The sequence below is a fragment of the Piliocolobus tephrosceles genome, chromosome 6 (genome assembly GCF_002776525.5).
Source record: "Piliocolobus tephrosceles isolate RC106 chromosome 6, ASM277652v3, whole genome shotgun sequence".
NCBI classification, from domain to species: domain Eukaryota; kingdom Metazoa; phylum Chordata; class Mammalia; order Primates; family Cercopithecidae; genus Piliocolobus; species Piliocolobus tephrosceles.
Window position 1 is genome coordinate 144,909,690 of NC_045439.1, and position 21,231 is coordinate 144,930,920.

At 45.7% G+C, this 21,231-nt stretch overlaps 1 protein-coding gene across 2 annotated transcripts in view; it reads left to right on the forward strand.

Annotated features, from left to right (window-relative positions):
- The window catches only part of THSD4 (thrombospondin type 1 domain containing 4), a 674,086-nt gene that overhangs the window by 532,761 nt on the left and 120,094 nt on the right, over positions 1 to 21,231 (forward strand). For both annotated transcript variants that reach the window (XM_023220857.1, XM_023220858.1), the window contains one exon: positions 20,394 to 20,598. In XM_023220857.1, coding sequence (XP_023076625.1) covers positions 20,394 to 20,598 — 205 coding nt within the window. The remainder of the gene's footprint in view (positions 1 to 20,393; positions 20,599 to 21,231) is intronic.

The following is a 21,231-nucleotide window of genomic DNA, read 5'->3' on the forward strand; positions in this document are numbered from 1 at the left end:
ACTAGTCCAGTTACCGGTGTACCCCAGGAACTCGCCGGCAGTTAGGAGAGTTAACCGGGGGACTAATGTGACAGGAAGACACAGTTGGTTGGTAACAGAGGGACCAGATAGGTTCTTAGATAATGTTCCATTACACCAAAAGAATATGCCCGGCGGGGCCCTCAGGTTGGTGTTAGGGGGCGTTACAGTGATGTTGCAGAGGCTGGAGTTGGTGCCTGAAAAACAGTAGGGAAACTTCTCCTGACTGGGGTTCAGGTGTAGTGGCACATTAAGAATAGGGGCATTCGAGAGATTCCGAAGGTTGTTAGTTTGGGTAGAGGATTCCCATGGCAGAGGGACAGCGGTTAGTGGTGGACGCCCTAGGGTGGCACACAGAAAGCAGCCAGACAAGCTGTGAAGTCCTGTAAGGTTAGCAAGTTCTAATCCTTCTCCTAATAATTCTAACCAGGAGAAAGGACGTAACTCTTGTGTTAGTCTGTCTTCCTGTCGTTGGATATCCCCATGGACCAGGGGCCCTACTTGAACTAGGCCACGCCACAGATAGAGGTGACTGCTAGGCCACGTGGAGGAAGAGGAATAGTATACAGCCCCATGTTGAGACGTGGTCCAGTGGGAGTTCCAAGGGTCCTTAACTATCCAAGTATAGATGCCGCCTCTACCCTGCTGGTAGAAGTTCCACCCGGATCGCTCGTGCCACCCTCTGACTGAGTGCATTCTACAGTAACTGTAGGGGCAGCCTGCGTTTTGGTGCCACCAATAGTGTTTACAATTGTTTTTAGTCTGATCAAACTCAAAACATATCATTGGCACCTTTGGTTTGGCTATCTGAAAACCAGTAAAATTTAGCAAAATAGGGTCACTGCACCCTGAGGAGGGGCAGTCAGCACTGGCCAATAATTTCCCGGGCTTATGAGGTTGCCCAGGGTGGGTTCGGTTTTCATAAAGCCAGAATCTCCAGACAAAGGGATTAGGAACTGGTTTTGCATTTGCCCCAGTGGCCACTAGGGTGACTAACGTCAGGGTTAGACTACCTAGCTGCATGTTTGCAGCGAGCTATGCTGCCCACGCAGGGTGAGTTTTAAGGGGTTGTTCTTAGCTTTGTCCACAGTCCACGTGGTCGGTGCTTCAGTCGCTGCCGTGATTGGTCCGAGAAGGTCAGAGGTTGGGTCCACTGGTTTGACGTGGGTGTAGTGGATCCACAACGCGATGCCTTCTACCTTCAGGGCGGTGGGTGTGGTTAGGAGTACCTGGAGTGGTCCCTTCCACCTGGGTTCTAAGGTCTCTTGTCGGTGTCACTTGACCAGGACCCAGTCTCCCGGCTGGCACGGATGGGGTGTCGGTGGGGGACCGGTCTCATATAGTTCCTTCAGCTTGGGCCAGATTTCCTGATGAATTTTCTGCAAGGCTTGTAGGGAAAATAAGAGTTCAGAGACATTTTCTGTTTCAGATTTGAGCAGATCATCTTTTAGGCTGGGAACCAGGGGTGGGGGTCTGCCATACATGATTTCATAAGGGGTAAGGCCCAGTCTGTAAGGGGTATTACGGGCCCGGAACAGAGCGTAGGGGAGAAGGACCACCCAATTAGCGCCAGTCTCCTTAGTCAATTTAGTTAAGGTCTCCTTTAAGGTCCGATTCATCCTCTCTACCTGTCCTGAACTCTGGGGCCTGTAAGCGCAATGTAGTTTCCAATTTGCCCCAAGGATGGAAGCCAAATCCTGACTTACCTTAGCAACGAAGGCCGGTCCATTATCTGACCCTATCTGGATGGGAAAGCCATACCTGGGGAGGATATCTTCCAGAATTTTCTTTGCTACAACCTGAGCAGTCTCCCTTTTGGTTGGGAATGCTTCAATCCACCCTGAAAAAGTATCTACAAAGACAAGTAAGTACCGATACCTCTATTTCCCTGGCTTTATCTCAGTAAAATCTACTTCCCAGTAGATACCGGGCCTGGTTCCCCTGAGTCTTGTTCCCGTTGCAGCCTGGGATTGGGGGTAGGCGTTATTAAGCTGGCAGACTTTGCAATTGGTCACGATGCTGCTGGCCGTCTCTGATTTTGAGCTTGGAGCGTCTGATCAGGTCTATCATCCGCCGGGCACCCAGGTGGGTGGTTCGGTGGATGTGTTCTAACACTTGTTGTCCTAATTTTTCTGGTAGGATGGTTTGGTCATTAGTATCAGTCCACCACCCATTCTGGATCTGTTTCAGGGGAAGTTTGTCGATCCACTGGAGATCTTGTTCTGAATAATCAGGGAGATATGGCAAGTCCCGGGGGCCCGGATCAGGGAGCTGGATTGCAAGGAGTTGACTGGGAGCCTTTGCCACACTCCTTGCAGTTTGGTCAGCCAGAAAGTTGCCTTGAGCAATTGGAGTGGTTGGTTTCTGATGTCCTGGGCAATGTACAATAGCCAATTTTTCTGGTCCCCATAGGGCTGTTAACAGGGCTAGGATCTCTTGCTTGTTTTTTATCTCTTTTCCTTCAGCCGTTAGTAACCCTCGCTCCCTGTAAATGGCCCCATGTATGTGCGCCGTAGCAAAAGCATATCGGCTGTCTGTGTATACTGTCAGCTTTCTCCCTGCCCCTAGGGTAAGAGCTTGGGTGAGCGCTATCAGTTCGGCCTTCTGGGCCGATGTCCCCGGGGGCAGGGGTTCCGCCCAGATTACCTCAGTCTCTGAAGTCACCGCTGCTCCAGCATACCTCTGGCCCTGGTATATGAAGCTGCTTCCATCAGTGAACCAGACGAGGTCTGCGTCAGGGAGTGGGCGGTCCTGCAGGTCCTCTCGAACTCCATGCACCTGGGCTAGTATCTCGGTGCAATCGTGGAGCGGGGCGTCCAGGTCCGGGTTGGGCAGCAGCGAGGCAGGGTTTAAGGTTGTCGGGGGCAGGAAAGTTATCCTGAGAGGGTTTAGTAGTAGTCCTTGGTAGTGGGTGAGCTGGGCGTTACTTATCCATCGATTAGGTGGCTGTTTGAGTACACCCTCGATGGCATGTGGGGTACCGACCCGTAATTCTTGACCCATGACAAGTTTGTCAGCATCTTGTATCATCAGGGCCGTGGCTGCAATCATTCGGAGACAAGGGGGCCACCCGGCAGCCACTGGGTCTAATTTCTTTGACAGGTAGGCAACTGGCCTCCGCCAGGGGCCTAAGTTCTGAGTTAGCACCGCCTTGGCGACACCCTTGCTCTCGTCCACGTATAAGTGGAAGGGCTTAGTGACGTCAGGTAGTCCCAGTGCAGGCGCAGAGAGTAGGGCGGTTTTGATCTGTTGGAAAGCCGACTCGGCTTCTTCTGTCCAATTAAATGGCTGCTGTCCCCGTGTTGCCTGATACAAGGGTTTAGCCAGCTCTGCGAACCCAGGTATCCATAGTCTACAAAACCCCGCCGACCCCAGGAATTCCCTTACTTGTCGGGTGGATTGTGGCCTTGGGATCTGCAGAACAGTCTGCTTCCAGGCGTCTGTTAACCAGCGCTGCCCTCCTTTTAGCAGGTACCCCAGATATGTTACTTCTGGTTTACAGATTTGAGCTTTCTTTGCCGAGGCCCGGTAGCCTAGATTCCCTAGAGCTTGTAAGAGGCCCCTGGTCCCTTGGAGGCAAGCTTCTTGGGTCTCGGCTGCAATCAGGAGGTCACCAACATACTGTAGTAAAGTTATTTCAGGGTGTTTGCGTCGGTACTCACCCAAGTCTTCATGGAGGGCCTCATCGAACAGGGTAGGAGAGTTTTTGAATCCCTGCCGCAGCCTGGTCCATGTCAATTGGCCGCTTATGCCCCTTTCAGGGTCAGTCCACCCGAAGGCGAAGAGCTTTTGGCTCTGAGGGGCTAAAGGCAAACTGAAGAAGGCATCTTTCAAATCTAAAACAGTGTACCATTGGTGTTTAGGGTTTAGAGTACTCAGGAGGGTATATGGGTTAGGCACAGTTGGATGTATGTCCATAACCCTCTTATTGACTTCTCTTAAGTCTTGTACAGGTCTGTACTCCCCGCTATTAGGTTTCTGTACCGGCAACAAGGGAGTATTCCAGGGGTATTTCTTAATTCCTGTGGCCCCTTGTACCCACAAGGACTTGGAGGATAATTTTCCATTAGTTTCAACTAGGACTGAGTGCTGTGCTCCCGTATCGACCAAGAACTGAACTGGGGTCCCCTCCACTTGCAAAGTTACCCTAGGTTCGGGGAGGGGGTCCGAACCCCGTCTTTCCTAGTCTTCGTCTTGAGTGACTAGTACAGGTGTAGACCTAGGGGGTCCCTGTCCTCGTTGTTTCTTTTTGGGGCAGTCTCTTACCCAGTGGCCAGCTTCCTTACAGTAGGCACGTTGGTCTTTGCTCAGATTATCATGTCTGGGGGACCGCCTAGGTTGGGTGTTCTCTGGCTGTAGATGCTCTTTTTGTACCACTGCTGCCAGGACCTTAGTCATTTTTTTCAGTGGCCTTAAATTGCTTTTCCTCTGGAGTATCTCTGTTATTATAAACTCGCTGGGCTATCTGAAGAAGGTCCTGAAGCTGTTTTCCCTCCAAGTCTTCTAGTTTCTGGAGTTTCTTTCTAATGTCTGGGGCCGCCTGATTTACAAAAGACATTACAACAGCTGCCTGACTCCCTGGGGCCTCTGGGTCTATGGGGGTGTACTGTCTAAAAACTTCCATTAATCTTTCTAAGTAGGTAGCTGGGCTTTCTGTCTTTCCCTGCAGAACAGAGTATACTTTAGCCAAATTAGTGGGCTTGCGAGCAGCTGCCCGGAGACCCGCCATTAGAGTCTGGCGATAAAGGCGTAGCCGTCCCCTACCTTCTGCTGTATTGTAGTCCCACGCCAGCCTGGTCAGAGGAAAAGTCGCATTTATGAGGTCGGGGTTGGCAGTCGGTTGACCGTCGTCCCCCGGGACCAGCTTTCTAGCTTCTACCTGTATTCTCTCGCGCTCCTCCATTGTGAACAAGATTCGGAGGAGCTGCTGACAATCATCCCAAGTGGGCTGGTGGGTGAACATGACACTATCCAGTAAAGCCATTAAATCTTTGGGGTTGTCTGAAAACTGGGCACTCTGAGTCTTCCAGTTATACAGATCACTGGTGGAGAATGGCCAGTACTGGAGCCTGGGGATTCCCGTGTCATCTGGGGGTCCTATTTCCCGAAGAGGTAGAGCCACTGTGGAGTCAGGCGGCTGGAGGGGGGGGCTAGCCCGCAAAGTGCGCCCTCGCGTCCGCCCCGCCGGCCCTTCAGAGCTACTTTCACTTTCAGCGGGTCCGGGTGCGCCCGCCGCCTCCCGTCTGCCTGCTCCCTCCCGCGGCTCAGCCCGCGGGGCTGGAGCCTGGGGCCCGGAGGGGTACGGAGGGGGTTCTATGGACAGTGGGTCCCCGCTATCAGGTAGAATAGGATGGGGTGGGGACAGTCGGTTGCTTGGATTTTAGCGGTCGAGCAACCAGTGCCTTACAGGGTTCAGAGGGGGCTAGTAGGAAAGGGGACAGCCAAGAGGGTGGGTTCTCAACAAGGTCCTGCCATATGAGGATATATGGGATATGATCCGGGTGGCCAGCACGCCCTGGTAGGAAAACCTTGGACTTGACTCTAGTGATGACAGGAAGGCGGAATGTCCCTTTGGGTGGCCACCCTACGTTAAAGGCAGGCCATTCGGAGCGGCATAGAGTAATTAGCTTTCCCTTCCTGATTTCCATACTAAGATCATGGCCCCTTGCTCTAACATCCTTGAAATTACTTGTAAGGAGAGATAGGGGAGTGCTCTGGGTATTACCCATCTTAAGGGAGTTTTTTTGGAAATGGTAGCACCTGGAGTGGCGTCTGGAACAGGTCCCGCAAGGGAACAGGTCCTGCAAGGGAAAGTGAGTTGCTGGAACAGGTCCTGCAAGGGAACAGGTTCTGCAAGGGAACAGGTCCTGCAAGGGAACAGGTTCTGCAAGGGAACAGGTCCTGCAAGGGAAAGTGAGTTGCTGGAACAGGTCCTGCAAGGGAAAGTGAGTTGCTGGAACAGGTCCTGCAAGGGAAAGTGAGTTACAGAATATCAACAACAAGTTACGTCAGTCGCAGGCGCGCTCCAGAAATCTGGATCAGAATTAATTCAGACAAGAATCAGATGAGACAACAAGTTATGTCAGTTGCAGGCGCGCTCCAGAAATCTGGATCAGAATTAATTCAGACAAGAATCAGATGAGACAACAAGTTATGTCAGTCACAGGCGTGCTCCAGAAATCTGGATCAGAATTAGTTCAGACAAGAATCAGATGAGAGCCAGGGGACGTCTCCCACCGGTCTCCGCTGGCTGTCCTATAGCGCGTCCGCCAGGACTATGTCAGCTTTCAGCTTCAGTTACAGATCTCGCGAGTCTCAGATACAGATTCAGAACAGACACAGACAGACAAACAGAGACGAGCCGGCTCACCTATCAGCAGATTGATCCTGGTAGATCCATTGACCAGGGGTCTGGTGGGCTTGGGGGAATCCCAGACAAGCCCCCAGATGTTATGCCCAGACCGTTTGTTCCCCAAAGAAGACCACCAGAGTCCAGAATCAAAGCCAAGCGGCAAGGATCTTTTACTGCAAGTTCGAACTTGGTCCCTCCGCTTCACAGCTTACAAGAGGGCCTCGAACAATGCGTGTGCTCGTTTTTTATAGCCTGATGTAAACAGGACTTGTAAGATTACAGAGGAACAAGGGAATTCTTTAGGTTACAGCATTACAATTGGTTAACATATTAAGTTATACATTTAGCAGTTTTCTATTGGTTCCCACGCTTTCGGTAAAACCACAAACGGCTGTGTCCTTATCAGAGATTTTTCCAGGTGGTGTTTGTACTGGGCATTACTGAGCCCAGGAAATTGAGAGATATATGGTGTGTGTATTGAGCCCAGGGCTGAGGAATGTGCCTGATTTCTTTCAGTTTCGGATCTAGGAATTTGTTATGGGAGGAAGGGTAGTATTATAGATATCCCTTCATGGGGGTAAATCAGCACAATATGGGACTTCAGGGGACTTCAATATGGGACGGCAATGGAATCAAGCTATAGGAGATGCTGAAGCAATGTGGCCAGGCCTCGTGGGAGGGGAGGCCTCGGATTGGAAGTAAAGCCTGTGTGTAAGCCTGTTGGTGAAAGCCCGAGAGCCGCCTCAGAGATATAAGTGTATATGTGGCCCTTGGTCAGTCATCTACCAGGCCCTGTTCTTACAAGAAGGGTTTCTGTTGTTCTAAGAGACAATACAACTAGCAGAGGAAAAAGATCCTAGCCTTTGGGGCTGGAAGACACTTATTTCAAACCCACCACCATCACTTCTGTGTGAGCTTTGACCTATTACTTACCTTCTTGGAGCTTTGGCAAAATAGGTATAGTAATTCTTACCACCTGGGGTTGTTGAGAGAATTAGGCTGGATAACATATTAGGTAAGGTGCTGAGCACGTGGTGAGCAGTTCAGTCATAATAGCTGTCACATATATCCATGGGACCTCCTACTGCCTAAATGCCTGGGAGATGCTTGAAGGCCCTGATTGCATCTGTTTTCTACCTAAAACTCATCTAAGACCGTGACCCAACATGCACAACCCATAGGCTCCACCCAGCAGTCTCCCTTGCTCTTTTCTAAAATGAAAATAATCCCTTTCCAGTTTTTGAGGCTTTCCATAGCTGGTCTCCAAGACAAACCAGGAAAGACTAGCAAAAAAAAAAAAAAATTGTCTAAGTATTTTTTTTAATGAGAAAAGTAACAAAGATAAAAGAAATATCTGGAAGCCTTGATCACCATTGTCCCAGACCATTATTGAAATGCAAATAGATTGTGGCAGTTTACTGAAGGGGTGGCCTGCCCCTCCACACCTGTGGGCGTTTCTCCTTAGGTGGAACGAGAGACTTGAGAAAAGAAATGAGACACAGAGACAAAGTATAGAGAAAGAAAAAGTGGGCCCAGGGGACAGGCACTCAGCATACAGAGGACCCAACGCCGGCACCGGTCTCTGAGTTCCCTTAGTATTTATTGATAATTATCTTTACCATCTTAAAGATAAGGGAGTGGCAGGACAACAGGATCATTTTAGGGAGAAAATTAGCAGTAAGACATATGGATAAAGATCTCTGTGACATGAATAAGTTCAAAGGAAAATGCTGTGCCTTGATATGCATATGCAAACATCTCCATAAACCTCTTAGCAGCATTGCCCCAGTAACTCCCACCTTATGCCGTAAGGCGGTTTTCTCCTATGTCAGTAAACAGAGCATACAATCGGGTCTCACACCGAGATGTTCCATTGCCCAGGGACGGGCAGGATTTTCAGCACTTGTTTAACAAAGACACATCCTGCACAGCCCAAAATCCATTAAACCTTGAGTCACCACAGCACATGTCTCTTGCAAGGACAAGTTTGGGGGTAGGGTCACAGATTAACAGCATCTCAAATACAGAACAAAATGGAGTCTCTTATGTCTACTTCTTTCTATATAGACACAGTAACAGGCTGATCTCTCTTTCTTTTCCCCACAGTTTACCTGTTACAACTCTGTCTTCAAATACCACTTGAGAATCATGTGTAAAGAAAGTGGGGTTTCGGTGGACAGTGCAAACAGACCAGCCTCCCCTGTTGGTAGAGAAGTATATGTAGCTTGTGTGAAAAAGGAATTCCCATGGCCAGACTGCCAAGGGACAGGTCTCAAGGAGAAAGAAAGGCACATCATTTTACCAGCCCCTACTTCATGCCAGTTCTGAATTAGGTACCTTCATTTACACATTTCATTTAAGCCTCACAAGAGATTTGTAAATTATACTTCGATCCCCTCATTTTACAGGTACAAAACTAGGGCTCAGAAAATGATATCACCTGCAGGTGTAATGTGCATTATTAGGAAGGCTTTTAGGTGAACATTCATGTGTCTAGAAGAAAAGATGTTTTGAACATATGGTACATACAAAAGAAATTTTTGTTAAATTCTTTAAATCCCAGGAAGTGAACTTCAGATTCAAGGTCCTTAGGAGTTGCCCATCACTCAGAGCTTCTCTTTGGCTCTCCACCATCTCCTCGTTTCTCCTCTCCCTTTCTTCTCTCTCCAGCACTGGAAGCAAAACTAGGCTTTTCTATTTAGCCAGATCTCAGGGGTTTTTTGTTCATTTTTTGTTTTTTTTTGAGACAGAGTTTCATTCTTATTGCCCAGGCTGCAGTGCAATGGTGTGATCTCAACTCACTGCAATCTCTGCCTCCTGGGGTCAAGTGATTCTCCTGCCTCAGCCTCCCAAGTAGCTGGGATTATAGGTGCCCACCAACATGCCTGGCTAATTTTTGTATTTTTTAGTAGAGGTGAGGGTTTCACCATGTTGACCAGGCTGGTCTTGAACTCCTGACCTCAGTTAATCTGCCCACCTCAGCCTCCCAAAGTGCTGGGATTACAGGCATGAGCCACCACACCAGCCTGACAGTTTCTTTTGCTATGCAGAAGCTCTTAAGTTTAAGTAGATCCCATTTGCCAATTTTTGCTTTTGTTGTGATTGCTTTTTGCATCTTTGTCATGAAATATTTGCCAGTTCCTACGTCCAGAATGGTGTTACATAGGTTGTCTTCCAGGGTTTTTGCAGTTTGGGGTTTTACATTTAAGTCTTTAATCCATCTTGAGTTGATTTTTTTCTATGGTATAAGGAAGGGGTCCAGTTTCAGTCTTCTGCATACGGCTAGCCAGTTATGGCAGCAACATTTATTGACCAGGGAGTTCTTTCAGTTCTGTGACAATTCATTTGCTCTTCAACAATTTCCTGGTGAAAACAGCCAATAAGGAAGTCAGGAAAGGACTGCCAGCTGCAAGAAGTGACTTCTGACATCCAGAGGAGGGATGGCAGAGACCTTCTAGTAGTTGGACCCACTTAATATAGAGGGTGGCAATCTCTCATACCTCAGAATGTCTCTGAGTCATCTAGAGCAAGAGTCAGCAAGTTATAGCCCATGGGCCAAATCTAGCAAGTAAACCAAATCTAGCATGTGAGCCTAATCCACCAGCCACCTGTTTGTGTAAATAAAGTTTTATTGGAACATAGCCATAAGTTGTCCGTGGCTGTTCTCACACTGCAACAATCCAGCAGAGTGGCTGCGACAGAGACCATATGACTGCAATGCCTAAGGTATTTACTCTCTGGCTCTTTACAAAAGAAGCTTGCTGACCCCCAGTGTAGAGCAGCACCTTTCAAACCTGAATCTGCATAGGAATCACCTGAGAATGCTGTTAAACTGCAGGTTCTGATTCAGTAGCCCTGGGAACTGGTGCAAGACTTCTAAAATGCCCCAGATGATGCCTGCGCTGCTGGTCCATGGACCACACTGAGTAACAAGGAGCCAGAGAAAATAAACCAATGCTTATTGTAAGATTCTCCCCCGGGGCCTGAAAGCTTAAGGAGATGAATAACCCCTCCCTTCTCAGGCCCAGTCCCAAGGCGCAAGGCTACTTGTGCCAGCAGCATGCGCCACCAAAATAGCAGAAGCAGGAAGAGAGCCGGCCAGAAGACACGTACCCATGAAAATCGAAAAAGAGGCCATCCAGGTACAACGTAGCAGTAATGTCAGACTAGGACACTTCCTGTTTACAGGAGACTGTAAAACCTTTGCCCTGTCCTCACTTGGGCTGACGCCATTTTAGGCCTCAGCCTGCCTACATCCAGGTGCTCATTAAAACAGCATGTTGCTCCACATCGCCTCGTGTTGTCTGTCGGCACACTCTCAGGGTTCGAACCAATACAAGAACCTTACGCTTACTAGTCTTGATTTTTTAAAAAACTGAGAATTATAAAATAGACTTTAGAAGGAGTCCTAGCCAAAAAGCTAAAATAAAAATGCATAGGGTTTTAGAGGAACGTTCCAATGAAAGCATGGGGGAGAATTATTATAACTAAATTTGATGAATTAATTAATGAGTATCAAGATCCATGCTCAGACCCTTGCTGTAAGATGGAGCCTGCCCCCCAGTGGAGTTTCTGCCTCAAGAACACTAGTATTCTTCCAGGTTCTCAGGCCAGGAACCGCGGTCTTCCTTACTTCACCTTGGATAGAACATCCCTCTTCAGTCCAGTTGGCCATTCCTTCAGCGTGATGTTGGTGGGCTCTTGCCCTCCATTCTAATTTCATCTCTCTGGTCCAGGCCTCCATAACTTTGTGCCCATCTTCATGCAGTTGTCTTTGTGTGTCCCAGTCTCCAGTCTCTTCCATCTCCAGTCCATTGCCTGTGTTTGACAGACATCTTCTGAAAGAGCTTTTCAGCCTACAGTTTCTCACTCAAGAGTCTTCGGATTTAAGATCCTACACTTTGGTCGCCAGCCTTTTCTCTCATCATCTCTTCCCACTCACCCAGTCCGTCCTCTCAGCCATCCCTCGAGATGGCCCAATGATGCCTAAGAAACCCATCTATTCCCCAATGTTGTAACTCATTTACACAGATTTTAAAACATTTTTCTTGACCATTTTGGAAATTATAAGATCTGAATATTTCACCCACCTTTTTTTTGATGTTCCAAAAAAAACTTTTAAGAAATGAAATCATGCCTTAACAACATGGCAGAAACTTGCACATAAGAGCACAGTAAATATGCAGTCATCCTGGATCTCTGGGTCCACCCTTCTTGTGTTTCTCAACAGTCATTTGTTTTTTTAAATGTTGGATCACTGGTTCTTTTACTTAAACTAGTTGTTTAGGTAAGTACCCTCTTGCACAGGCTTAGAGGTGCCATCTTGTGGAGAAAAATGCAAACAGGCACATTGGGCTGTGCGTTCCGGAAATGATGAGGATGCCAGCGAGAATCTCCGTTATTGCCTTCTGGCCATGGGACGGTCCTCTGAGAGTGTTCTGTCTGTGACCTGCAGTGGTAGACTCAGGCCGTCTGCGCTCAGGAGGCCCTGTAAATCAGGCCAGTGTGCAAGCAACCTCCATTCTGGATCAGAGTTCATCAACCCAACTTGCTCTTGCCTTTTTGCTGATAACCTGGCTTCCAGAACTCTGCCCTATGGGGTGTAGGCAGTGTCTCTCTGCTCTGTTCTGCAAGGAACTTCCTAGTCTTGACCCCTTATCAGCCTCAAACCACAGCTTCTAACAGACCCATCCCATGTGGTTTTTTCCTGCTGCCACCCCTCCTGGCACACTAAAAAATTACCATAAAATCTGGTCAGACATATTATGATCTCTTTAAACACAATTCACCCTACAGCGCTATACATTAAAAGTAAAGTGAAAATTGAGAGGTTTCTAGTATTCTATACAAAAATATGGTTACCTTACTTTTATAATAGAGCAATTATCACTGTCAAAAGCTATTTCAGGCCTATCTCCTCCTTCCCCCATTTCAATCCATGGAGGAGGAAAATTATGAAAGTAAAGCATTAGAATTTTAGAGTTTGGGATATCGCCACCCTCCAGAGAACAATGACCCTAGTGGGAATTGGGGGAGGTGGCACTTATCTTACAGCATATGATATGTTTACCTCTCGGGACTCCTTTCTTCAGATTTGTAAACATAGCTGCAGTTGATTCTTACCCAGTTTTATCCTACAAGAGCGCCAACATTTTCTTCCATCTGAGTCCCTTGATAAGATGCTATGCTATTATGAACTAGGATGAGGTACTGAAAAGTGACAGCCATAAGCTTGATTAAAACCAGATCACTCGTTTTACAATTGCTTTCGTTTGGGAAGCCAACATACCTTTTATCCCATGGATCATTTCTTCTCTTCAAATGAATGGCATTGTCAATTTGATCTCCATTGATTCCTGTTTCCAATTTAATTTTGTGTATATAAAGCAAATTTCCCTCCCTTTAAACATGGCAGGATGCTTCATATCAGGGCTGTATCTCCTTTTAAAAGAAAAAAATTTGGCACCAGAAGGGACCTTAGAGATGAGCCAGTTTGGAGAGCACGTTAGTCCCATATCTTTGATCTTTTGATTCCTCAACCAGCTGCTCTTTCATTCAACAAACGCTTATTAAACACCTACTATGTCCCAGGTACTGTGCTCTTCTGGCCATGGGACGGATTGTATGATTTGCAATACATAATCATACTCATGCTGAAGTTAAGCCAAGAGGCATTCTTAAAGAACGCCAGAAGGTTTGATAGCAGTAAGGAACTATTTTTGGAAATTGGATAATTAAGTGTTCTTTGCTTATTAGCTTCTCTGACATTTACAAAGGCTGTTCATGTGCTTCTATGGAATTGCCATCATTTTAAAGCTTTCTTGGGAATCTGTTATGTGCTCCTAAGTGTCCCATGAGCTTTGGAATAAAGAGCAGTGATTCTCAACTGAGGGTGATTTTGTTCCCATGGGGAACATTTGGCAATGTTTGGAGACATTTTTGTTTGTCACACTGAGAGGGATGCTCCTGGCATCTGGTGGATGGAAGCCAGGGATGCTGCTAAACATCCTACAATGCATAAGACAGCCCCCATAAGAAAGACCTTTCAGGACCAAAACATCAGTAGAGCTGGAGTTGAGAAGCCCTCACTTTGAGGAAGAAGAGCAGGCAGGAGGGTGAAAAGCTAGGCTTCTAAACCCTGACAGGCCTTCAACCAAAGCAGTTCTGCTTTTCTCGTTTTACATGGTGGAGCTTTGGATTTCCACATGAGATTTTATTTTTGAGGTGCATTTTTTCTACTTAAAAAAGTTGAAGACTACTGTGGAAGACAACTCTCTGCCTTCTGTTTTACAATTGAGTCACTTTGGAACAAATCAAGTGGGTGTATATGATACAGGATGAGGGCAATCAGGGGTAGATTTGGAAGTATCTACCTGAGCTTGGTTTTGGCTGCATAAGACTCTGCCCATGTCCCTCTCGACATTTACAAACAATACTGAAGTGATTTGATTGTGTCTGACTTTCAGTTTAGACCAGGGATTGGCAATTTTTTTTCTGTAAAGGGCCAAATCTAAATACTTTAGGCTTTGTAGACTTTACTGTTTGTGTTGCAACTACTCAACCTGCTGTTGCAGCACAAAAGCAGCCATAGACAATAAGTAAACAAAGGGGAGTGTTTGTGTTCTAATAAATCTTTATTTATAAAAACAGGTTGTGGGCCAGATTTGGCCTACTAGCTACAGTTTGCTAACCCCTGATTTAGACTGTAAATAGGAACCGTGTTTGTTTTACCTTCATGTCTCTGCTGCCTACCACTGCATTGGCACATAGTTGAGGCTGGCTCAGGAAACATTTACTGAACTATGTTGAAGGTCAGTTTTACAGGCATAAGTGTTAGAAGATTTTAATGAGAATAACAACTGGAAAAAGATCCACCCAGAATAGATTAACTGTTTCCTTATGTTGAACATTTAGGATGTTTCCAATTTTTTATTAATAATACTGTGATGAGCCCTTCATACAGAAACTGTTGGCCTGATTTCTTATTTCCTAGCATAAATTCCTAGAAGAAGAATTTACTGGATCAAACGGTCTATATTGCTAAATTGCTTTCCAGGAAGGTGGTATTGATCTACATTCCTAACAGTAATAACAGGAAGATATTTATCATATGCAAAGGATTTCTTTCAACAGAATGTCATGAGTAAACATTCTGGCATCCATATGCATTTCCACGAATTAGCTCACTGTAAATATAAGTAAATTGGTGTTAGCTACTAATCATTTTAATATTCTCCCATACTGTTCTACCAGCATGATTATTAAGGCACGTTGTTTTACCTGTGGGGGTCATCTAGCCGAACAGTTGAGGTTACCCTGTCTCATATGTTTATTGAGCACACACAGACACATCTGCTTCCCATTAGGGAATCAGGACCTCCACTATCTGAATGCCTGGCACCAGCCTACCCTGCCGCGACGGACAGAGGCCTCCTCCCTGTGAAATTCACCTCCAAATATGTCATCCAGATTGCTCATTTCCCTCAGGAAATTTCATTCAGGTTAATTTTGGCACACAATTGGGGGTAATTCTTGAGCAATTTCTCCTGTGATGGCTTGCAATGTGTAAAATTTTCCTACAACGTGTTACAAAAATCACTGGAAAAAATACAAAGGACATCTGATGGTTATCCGCTGGTCTTTGTAACAGCAAGAAATATCTCTTTTGAACTGCAGTACATGATGAGCAAGAAACATAAAATAAAGGTAGATCAGAGAGTAGATGTTCTTTCTGGCCTTTTTCAACGGGTGCTGTTTGAGCAGTGAGAATGTAGAAGCTGTGCAAGGTGTCTTGACTTTATGGTGAACCTTGGTCATTTTTGTTTTGTTCTTTGCTGTTCAAAGTTTTCTGAATTTCACCAATTGAAGAAGAGAATATTTCTGACTCAGAAGTAGTAGAAAGTGCTACAGAAGTAGGGGTGGGTCTGGGTGGTTATATGACGATGGGATTTACTTAAAAGTGAATAGACTTCAGACAAAATCAAATACATGAAGACAATGATGACAAAACCCAGCATTTTCTGAGGAGCCACCATATTGCAGCATTCTGCTAAGTACCTTCTGTGTTTCCCTCATTTGATTTTCCCAACAGTCCTAAGGGGTAGCTGCTCCATCCCTATCCAGGCAGAAAACAAATCCCAGGGCTCAGAACAACTCATCAAAATGTCCAAAGATACAGGACTCATCAGGGGCAGACAGCACAAGAACGCAGATTCTCTTGCCCACCCTAAGCACCCCCTGATGACACTGCAGTGGTGCCTCTGAAAGAGTCTAGACATAGGTCAGCACTAAGTCTTCCCTGTCAGTGACCAATTGATCAGCCTCCTGATACACAAACCAGAATTCAGGCCAGATTCGTTTCTGAACACTGTGCTTGGGAAGAAGATCTGGATGGTGGTGGAAATGTTTTCAGCACCTACCTCAAAGACAAGTGACCAATCCAGCATCACACAGCAAGCCAGGGACTGGGCCAGGACTGCACCCCAGATTTTCTGGTTCCCAGCCCAACATTCTTTCCATTATTACAAACTGTTTTTCCTGATAAATGACATCAGCTAATGATTATACCTAATGATTATACGACTGTGTTTTGGATGAGAATATCAGCTGCTTTAAAGAAAGTCATAGCACGTAATCTATACATGTGATAATAGTTCATGAAACATCAAAAAAAGTGCGTCTAAAAGATGACAAATACAAACAAGTCCTATTCTTAAGTTAATAGTATTATACTTCTGTCAATGGCATACAAAGTTTTGACAAAGTGCTTTGTTTATGCAAGATATTATCATTAGGGAAAGGTGGGTAAAAGACCACTGAAACTCTCTGCACTCATTTTAAACTTCTTCTGAGTCTTACACTATTTCAAAATAAAACATTATAACAATAAGAAAGTAATGCAATAGGAAGATGGGCTAGAATATGTGTTCCCACACTGTGTGTAAAGTATAATGTTAAAAGAGCCAGTGTAAGAGAGATACATAGTGGGGTTGGTCCCTCATAATCCTGCAAGAGGAGAAAGTCAGAGTCACTTCTAGGCCAGGCTCTCTCCAGTCTTCATGGTAACCATGCTTTGAACTTGTTTCTCTGCACCTAGGTCACTACCACTACTCCTTCAACAAAGCTAGAACCCTCAACACGACCTCCGATCCTTTGACCTCCAAACTTTTACCTAATAGTTAAAAACATGGGCTTTGGTTTGGTGCCTGGGTTTAAATCCCAGCTCTACCTATTATTAGCATTTTAGCCTTGGGCAAATTACCTAACCTCTCTTCTAAGTCTTAGTTTCCTATAAATTTCAGCAATCTCACAGATGGCTTTTTAGGATTAAATGGAAAAACATGTATGTTTCAGAGGACCTAGAAGATATTAAAGACTATAAATGTTAGACAGGATAATGTTGAGGAAGATGGCAAGGAGGAGGATGAGGACAGTCACAAAGTCCTGTTCATTTTGCATCGTAAGCATCTCTCAAATCCCTTCACACCATCCCCATTCCCCTCATTCAGGCTGGGATATTGCAACATCCTCCAGACTCTATGTACCCAATTGTTAATTATCGACTTTCTAAAAGAGATTTGATCCTGTCCAGCATGACATAGAGCATGCAGGGGTTCCTCATTGCCTCATAGCTTGTGATTCTCTGTGTGTATGTCTGATCACTGCTGTTAGACTCAGATTCCCAAAGTTAGGACCTGTGTCTGATTCAGCTTGGGATTTTCTGGGCAGCCTTTTCAGTGTAGTCACTCAACAGTATCAGTGATGAAATACATCTTTACGTGTTTTGATCTTGTCATGGCAGGTCCTTTATATCATTCAGATCCTAGTCCAGAGGTCATTCCCCAGCCATGCCCTCCTAGACATCCAGTCCAAATCGTCCCTCATTACATCATCTGATCTTCACAACAGCCCTGTGCAGAAGAAGGGACAGTTGTCATGTGTGTAATTTGCCCTTGGCCTCAGCTATATATTAAGGTCTTGAATATATGTCATCTGCCTAGTTCTCATTCTGGAGTTGTCCCTCTTGCTTTGTGAAGTAAAGGAGAGATATTTGGTAACTCCATGGGAACTCAGTCTCTTAGAGGCCTGGGTAGCCACTAGACCACTGAAGAGTGCTCCTAGTGTGTTCTAAGGAAGCTATTGATCATGGCTCCAGGGAAACAGGCCGTCATCTTTAGTTCTTGGCAACCTTGTGCAGCCACATGCTTCACTGAAACCAATCTCCAGGCTACTTGGACATTCACCAGGAAAAACTCTTGCAGCCTTTCCTTCCCATGTCTAGATTGATCCAGAGCAACCATGCTGTGCAGGAAATCTGGTGGGGGTGGGTCCATCAAATTGTACAGAGCATTTTCATATAATGTCTGATTGACAAGATGAAGTGACATTTTATCTGTGTCTGTGGTTATCTGAAGCTGTCCATGCTTGTGTAATTTCCTTGTGATACTTCCATTCTAACTGGACTGGGGCTGAGGATTCATGTGATTAATGTGACGTCTGTCCCATCTTTGGTGACTCTCATTCATTCTTGAAATATCTCCTACACCCTAGTTACAGGAGAGAGACTCACTGGACAGTTCATTGTCCTCACCCTAGGTGAGGCCCGCTCCACATTGTAGCCATTGTTATCACCGAAAAGCAGGTCTGAGCATGGCTCTCCCCTTCTCCAGACATCTGGGGGTTGCTGATGCCATAGGATGAAAAGCTAATTCTTCAATCTGGCAAACAAGATTCTCGACAAATTCCGCTGAACTCTCCAGCCTCGTATTATCCCTCCCAGCAGGCTTGCACTTCAGCCGTGTCGTTCTGTGTTCTTTCCTACCTGTGTACCCATTGCTCCCTTTAACAGAAGGACCCCTATGAGAATGAGCTCAGTCTGGACAAGTCGAGTCCAGGGGTAGCAGCAACAGACTGTAGGCTGGGAAGAGAGGGCGTGTGATATGTCACTAGACAAGGCAGGCAGTGGGTGTTGACCACCTCTCCTGTCCACCTTCCCCCTTGATGAAGTCAGAGGCATCTCCTTGATTCAGTTGGAATCTTGCCTTGATAACATGGGTTCTATTATTCAAATCCCCTGTTGCTGGTGACATTTTTTTTTGTTTCAAAGCAAGGGAGAATTCAAGGGGGGTGGGGCTATGGATATCATGCATGGAAAACATACTCCTTATTTTTTCTGCTAAAATGTGCGTGGGGCAGGGTGAGAAGGATTCGAGGGAGGAGAAATACATAGCAAACATGGCATTTGGAAAGGCTAATTGGATGTGGATGAACATATTGAGATGATGTCCTATTACTGTCAGAGGTAATGTTTTACAGAGACGCTATTTGTGAAGAGAGACCAGTCATTATTGATGGGTCAATGTGCGCTTGGGAATATGGAAGCAATAATGCAGAAGGGCAGTGCCTGCAGAAAGGTTTCAATCAGGCATGCAGCTAGAGGGGAAGGAATGAGCACCTTTTGATTTGACTCTGCCCACAGGATTTGACCTATAGGACCTACATGAAGAGACCCGGGGTTGCACAACAAAATCTAAAGTGGACTTTGACTGGTTGCTGATCTCTTTGCCCTTGAGATGTGGTCTAATTTTTGCAGTTAGAATGCAATAAAGAGACAAGCCTGTGATTTGGAGAACATGTGTCTCAAGAATTAGAATACCATTCTGATTTCAAGTATCTTTCCATATCCTCATGACCCAGTGAATAATCCTGTACTCACAACATTTCATTGTCCAAACCATAATCTACTCAATTCCATCTGCTCATGGAAAAGTGACAGAATTCTTTGTTCAGAACATGAGTCCCAATGTTAGATTCAGGAAACATGATCCTGAGCCCTATGAGGTCAGGAGTGGAAAGCTGCAGAAGTGGAAAAAGATTTTGTGAAGATCATTCCATTTTGTTCCAAAGTTTAATTTTTGGTTTTTTTAAAATAAGGCCTGCTCTGTTGCCCAAGCTGGAGTACAATGATGCAATCATAGCTCACTGTAACCTCATACTCCTGGCCTCAAGTGATCCTCCCACCTCAGCCTCCTGAGTAGCTGGGGCTACAGGTGTGTGCCCTCATACCTGGTTAATTTTTTATTTTTTGTAGAGACTAGATCTCATTGTGTTGCCCAGGCTGGTCTCAAAGTCCTGAGCTCAAGCAGTCCTCCTGCCTCAGCCTCCTAAAGTGCTGAGATTACAGACATGAGCCACCATGTCTGGCCCAAAGTTTAATTTTTGTATGCAACATAAAATGGTCCCAACGGAAACATGAATGAGGAGGGAGAGATAAAACAAAAAGATCCTAGAATGCATAATGGGAAGATTCCTTTTGTTGGGGAAGGGAATTCAGGAAAGTCAGAATTCCTTTATATACTGATGAGACTGGCTCCACAAACAGCACTCTGTGATTTAGCAGGTTATGATTCCATTTGTTGATGTTTCTGGCTCTTGCTTACCTTCGTCCTTCTGCTCTGGGAAAAGTGCACTGGGGTAACAAGAAAAAGTCCTGTTTCTCAGGCCTCTAGAGCCACAGTTACCAGTAGAGTTTCAGCTCCCAAACAATTTAATTTCCTAAGAAACTGGTCCAGGGAATACTGCTTTTGGTGATACTTTGCTAAGTGTAGCATATATGAGAAGACTTGGGGGCAAACCCCAGTTTCAGGTGTGGTGCTTGTCATGATTCCAGAGAGATTCTTTGTATAAAACTCCCAGCACAGACCATCCTCTCCCCTCCCAGAGTCCAACGGGGATTTGTAGAGCAACTTCACTGTACAACCTGTTTAAGTAAATTTCTAGCACCCTACATCTTCCCTACTCTTTTCCCCAGTGTTATTTTTCTCCTGATCATTTTCCACCACCAAATAAACTCTGTTTTTTATTTACTTATCTGGTTTACTATCTGTGGCTCCCACCCTACTCCTAGAATGTACATTTCATAAATAGCTAGAAAAGAAGTTTCTTGCCCAGAGATCTTTTCCCCTCCCTCCTGCCTGCTCCTGATACATACTATAAGAGTCTTTTGTTTTCTGCCTATTTGCAGAGCATTGGCTGTGATGACTACCTAGGCTCCGACAAAGTCGTGGACAAATGTGGGGTGTGTGGAGGAGACAACACGGGCTGTCAGGTTGTGTCGGGCGTGTTTAAGCATGCCCTCACCAGCCTGGGCTACCACCGCGTCGTGGAGATTCCCCAGGGAGCCACAAAAATCAACATCACAGAGATGTACAAGAGCAACAACTATTTGGGTAAGCTTGGTCGTGTTCCAGAGAAAGCCATCTGTCCCTACCAGATGATGTATTCCTTCAGAACTGTGAGATAGACACAGCAGTGGCCGAGAGTCCTGGGGCATGCAGACAGTGTCCCTGGGGAATGCCAAAGTACCGCCTGGCCTGCGCCTTGAAATGAGAAGCTTGGGTGGAGAACATTAAAAAAAAAAAAAAAGTCCTTCTTGCAGATAAATATTTAATATCTATACATTTAAACCAGCCTTTGCTTCTCCCAAGAGAAATATGGTTATAAAGTGGATAACAGCCCAAATTGTTGCTCTAAGATGGGAGACGCTCTTTGCAAAGTGCGGAGACCAGCTAGTGTTTGTTCTGTTGGGATTTGAGGTGGCCAGGGACAATTGATCCTGTCTATGCCTTCACTCCCTGGAGGTCTAAAGCAAAAGCCATTTTTCTCCTCTTTCTGCCTCATCTGCCTGGGACAGCAGACCTATACATAGTAGTGTGCACATCTTCTGAAAAGCTGTGGAATCTTCCAGCAATCATTTTGGGCAATATCAATATTGAGAGGCCATTTTTAACCCATTTTTGTAAAAAGATCTTTATTGATACTTCCTTCTGGACTTTTGAGCTATTTGCATTCTATCTGATAAA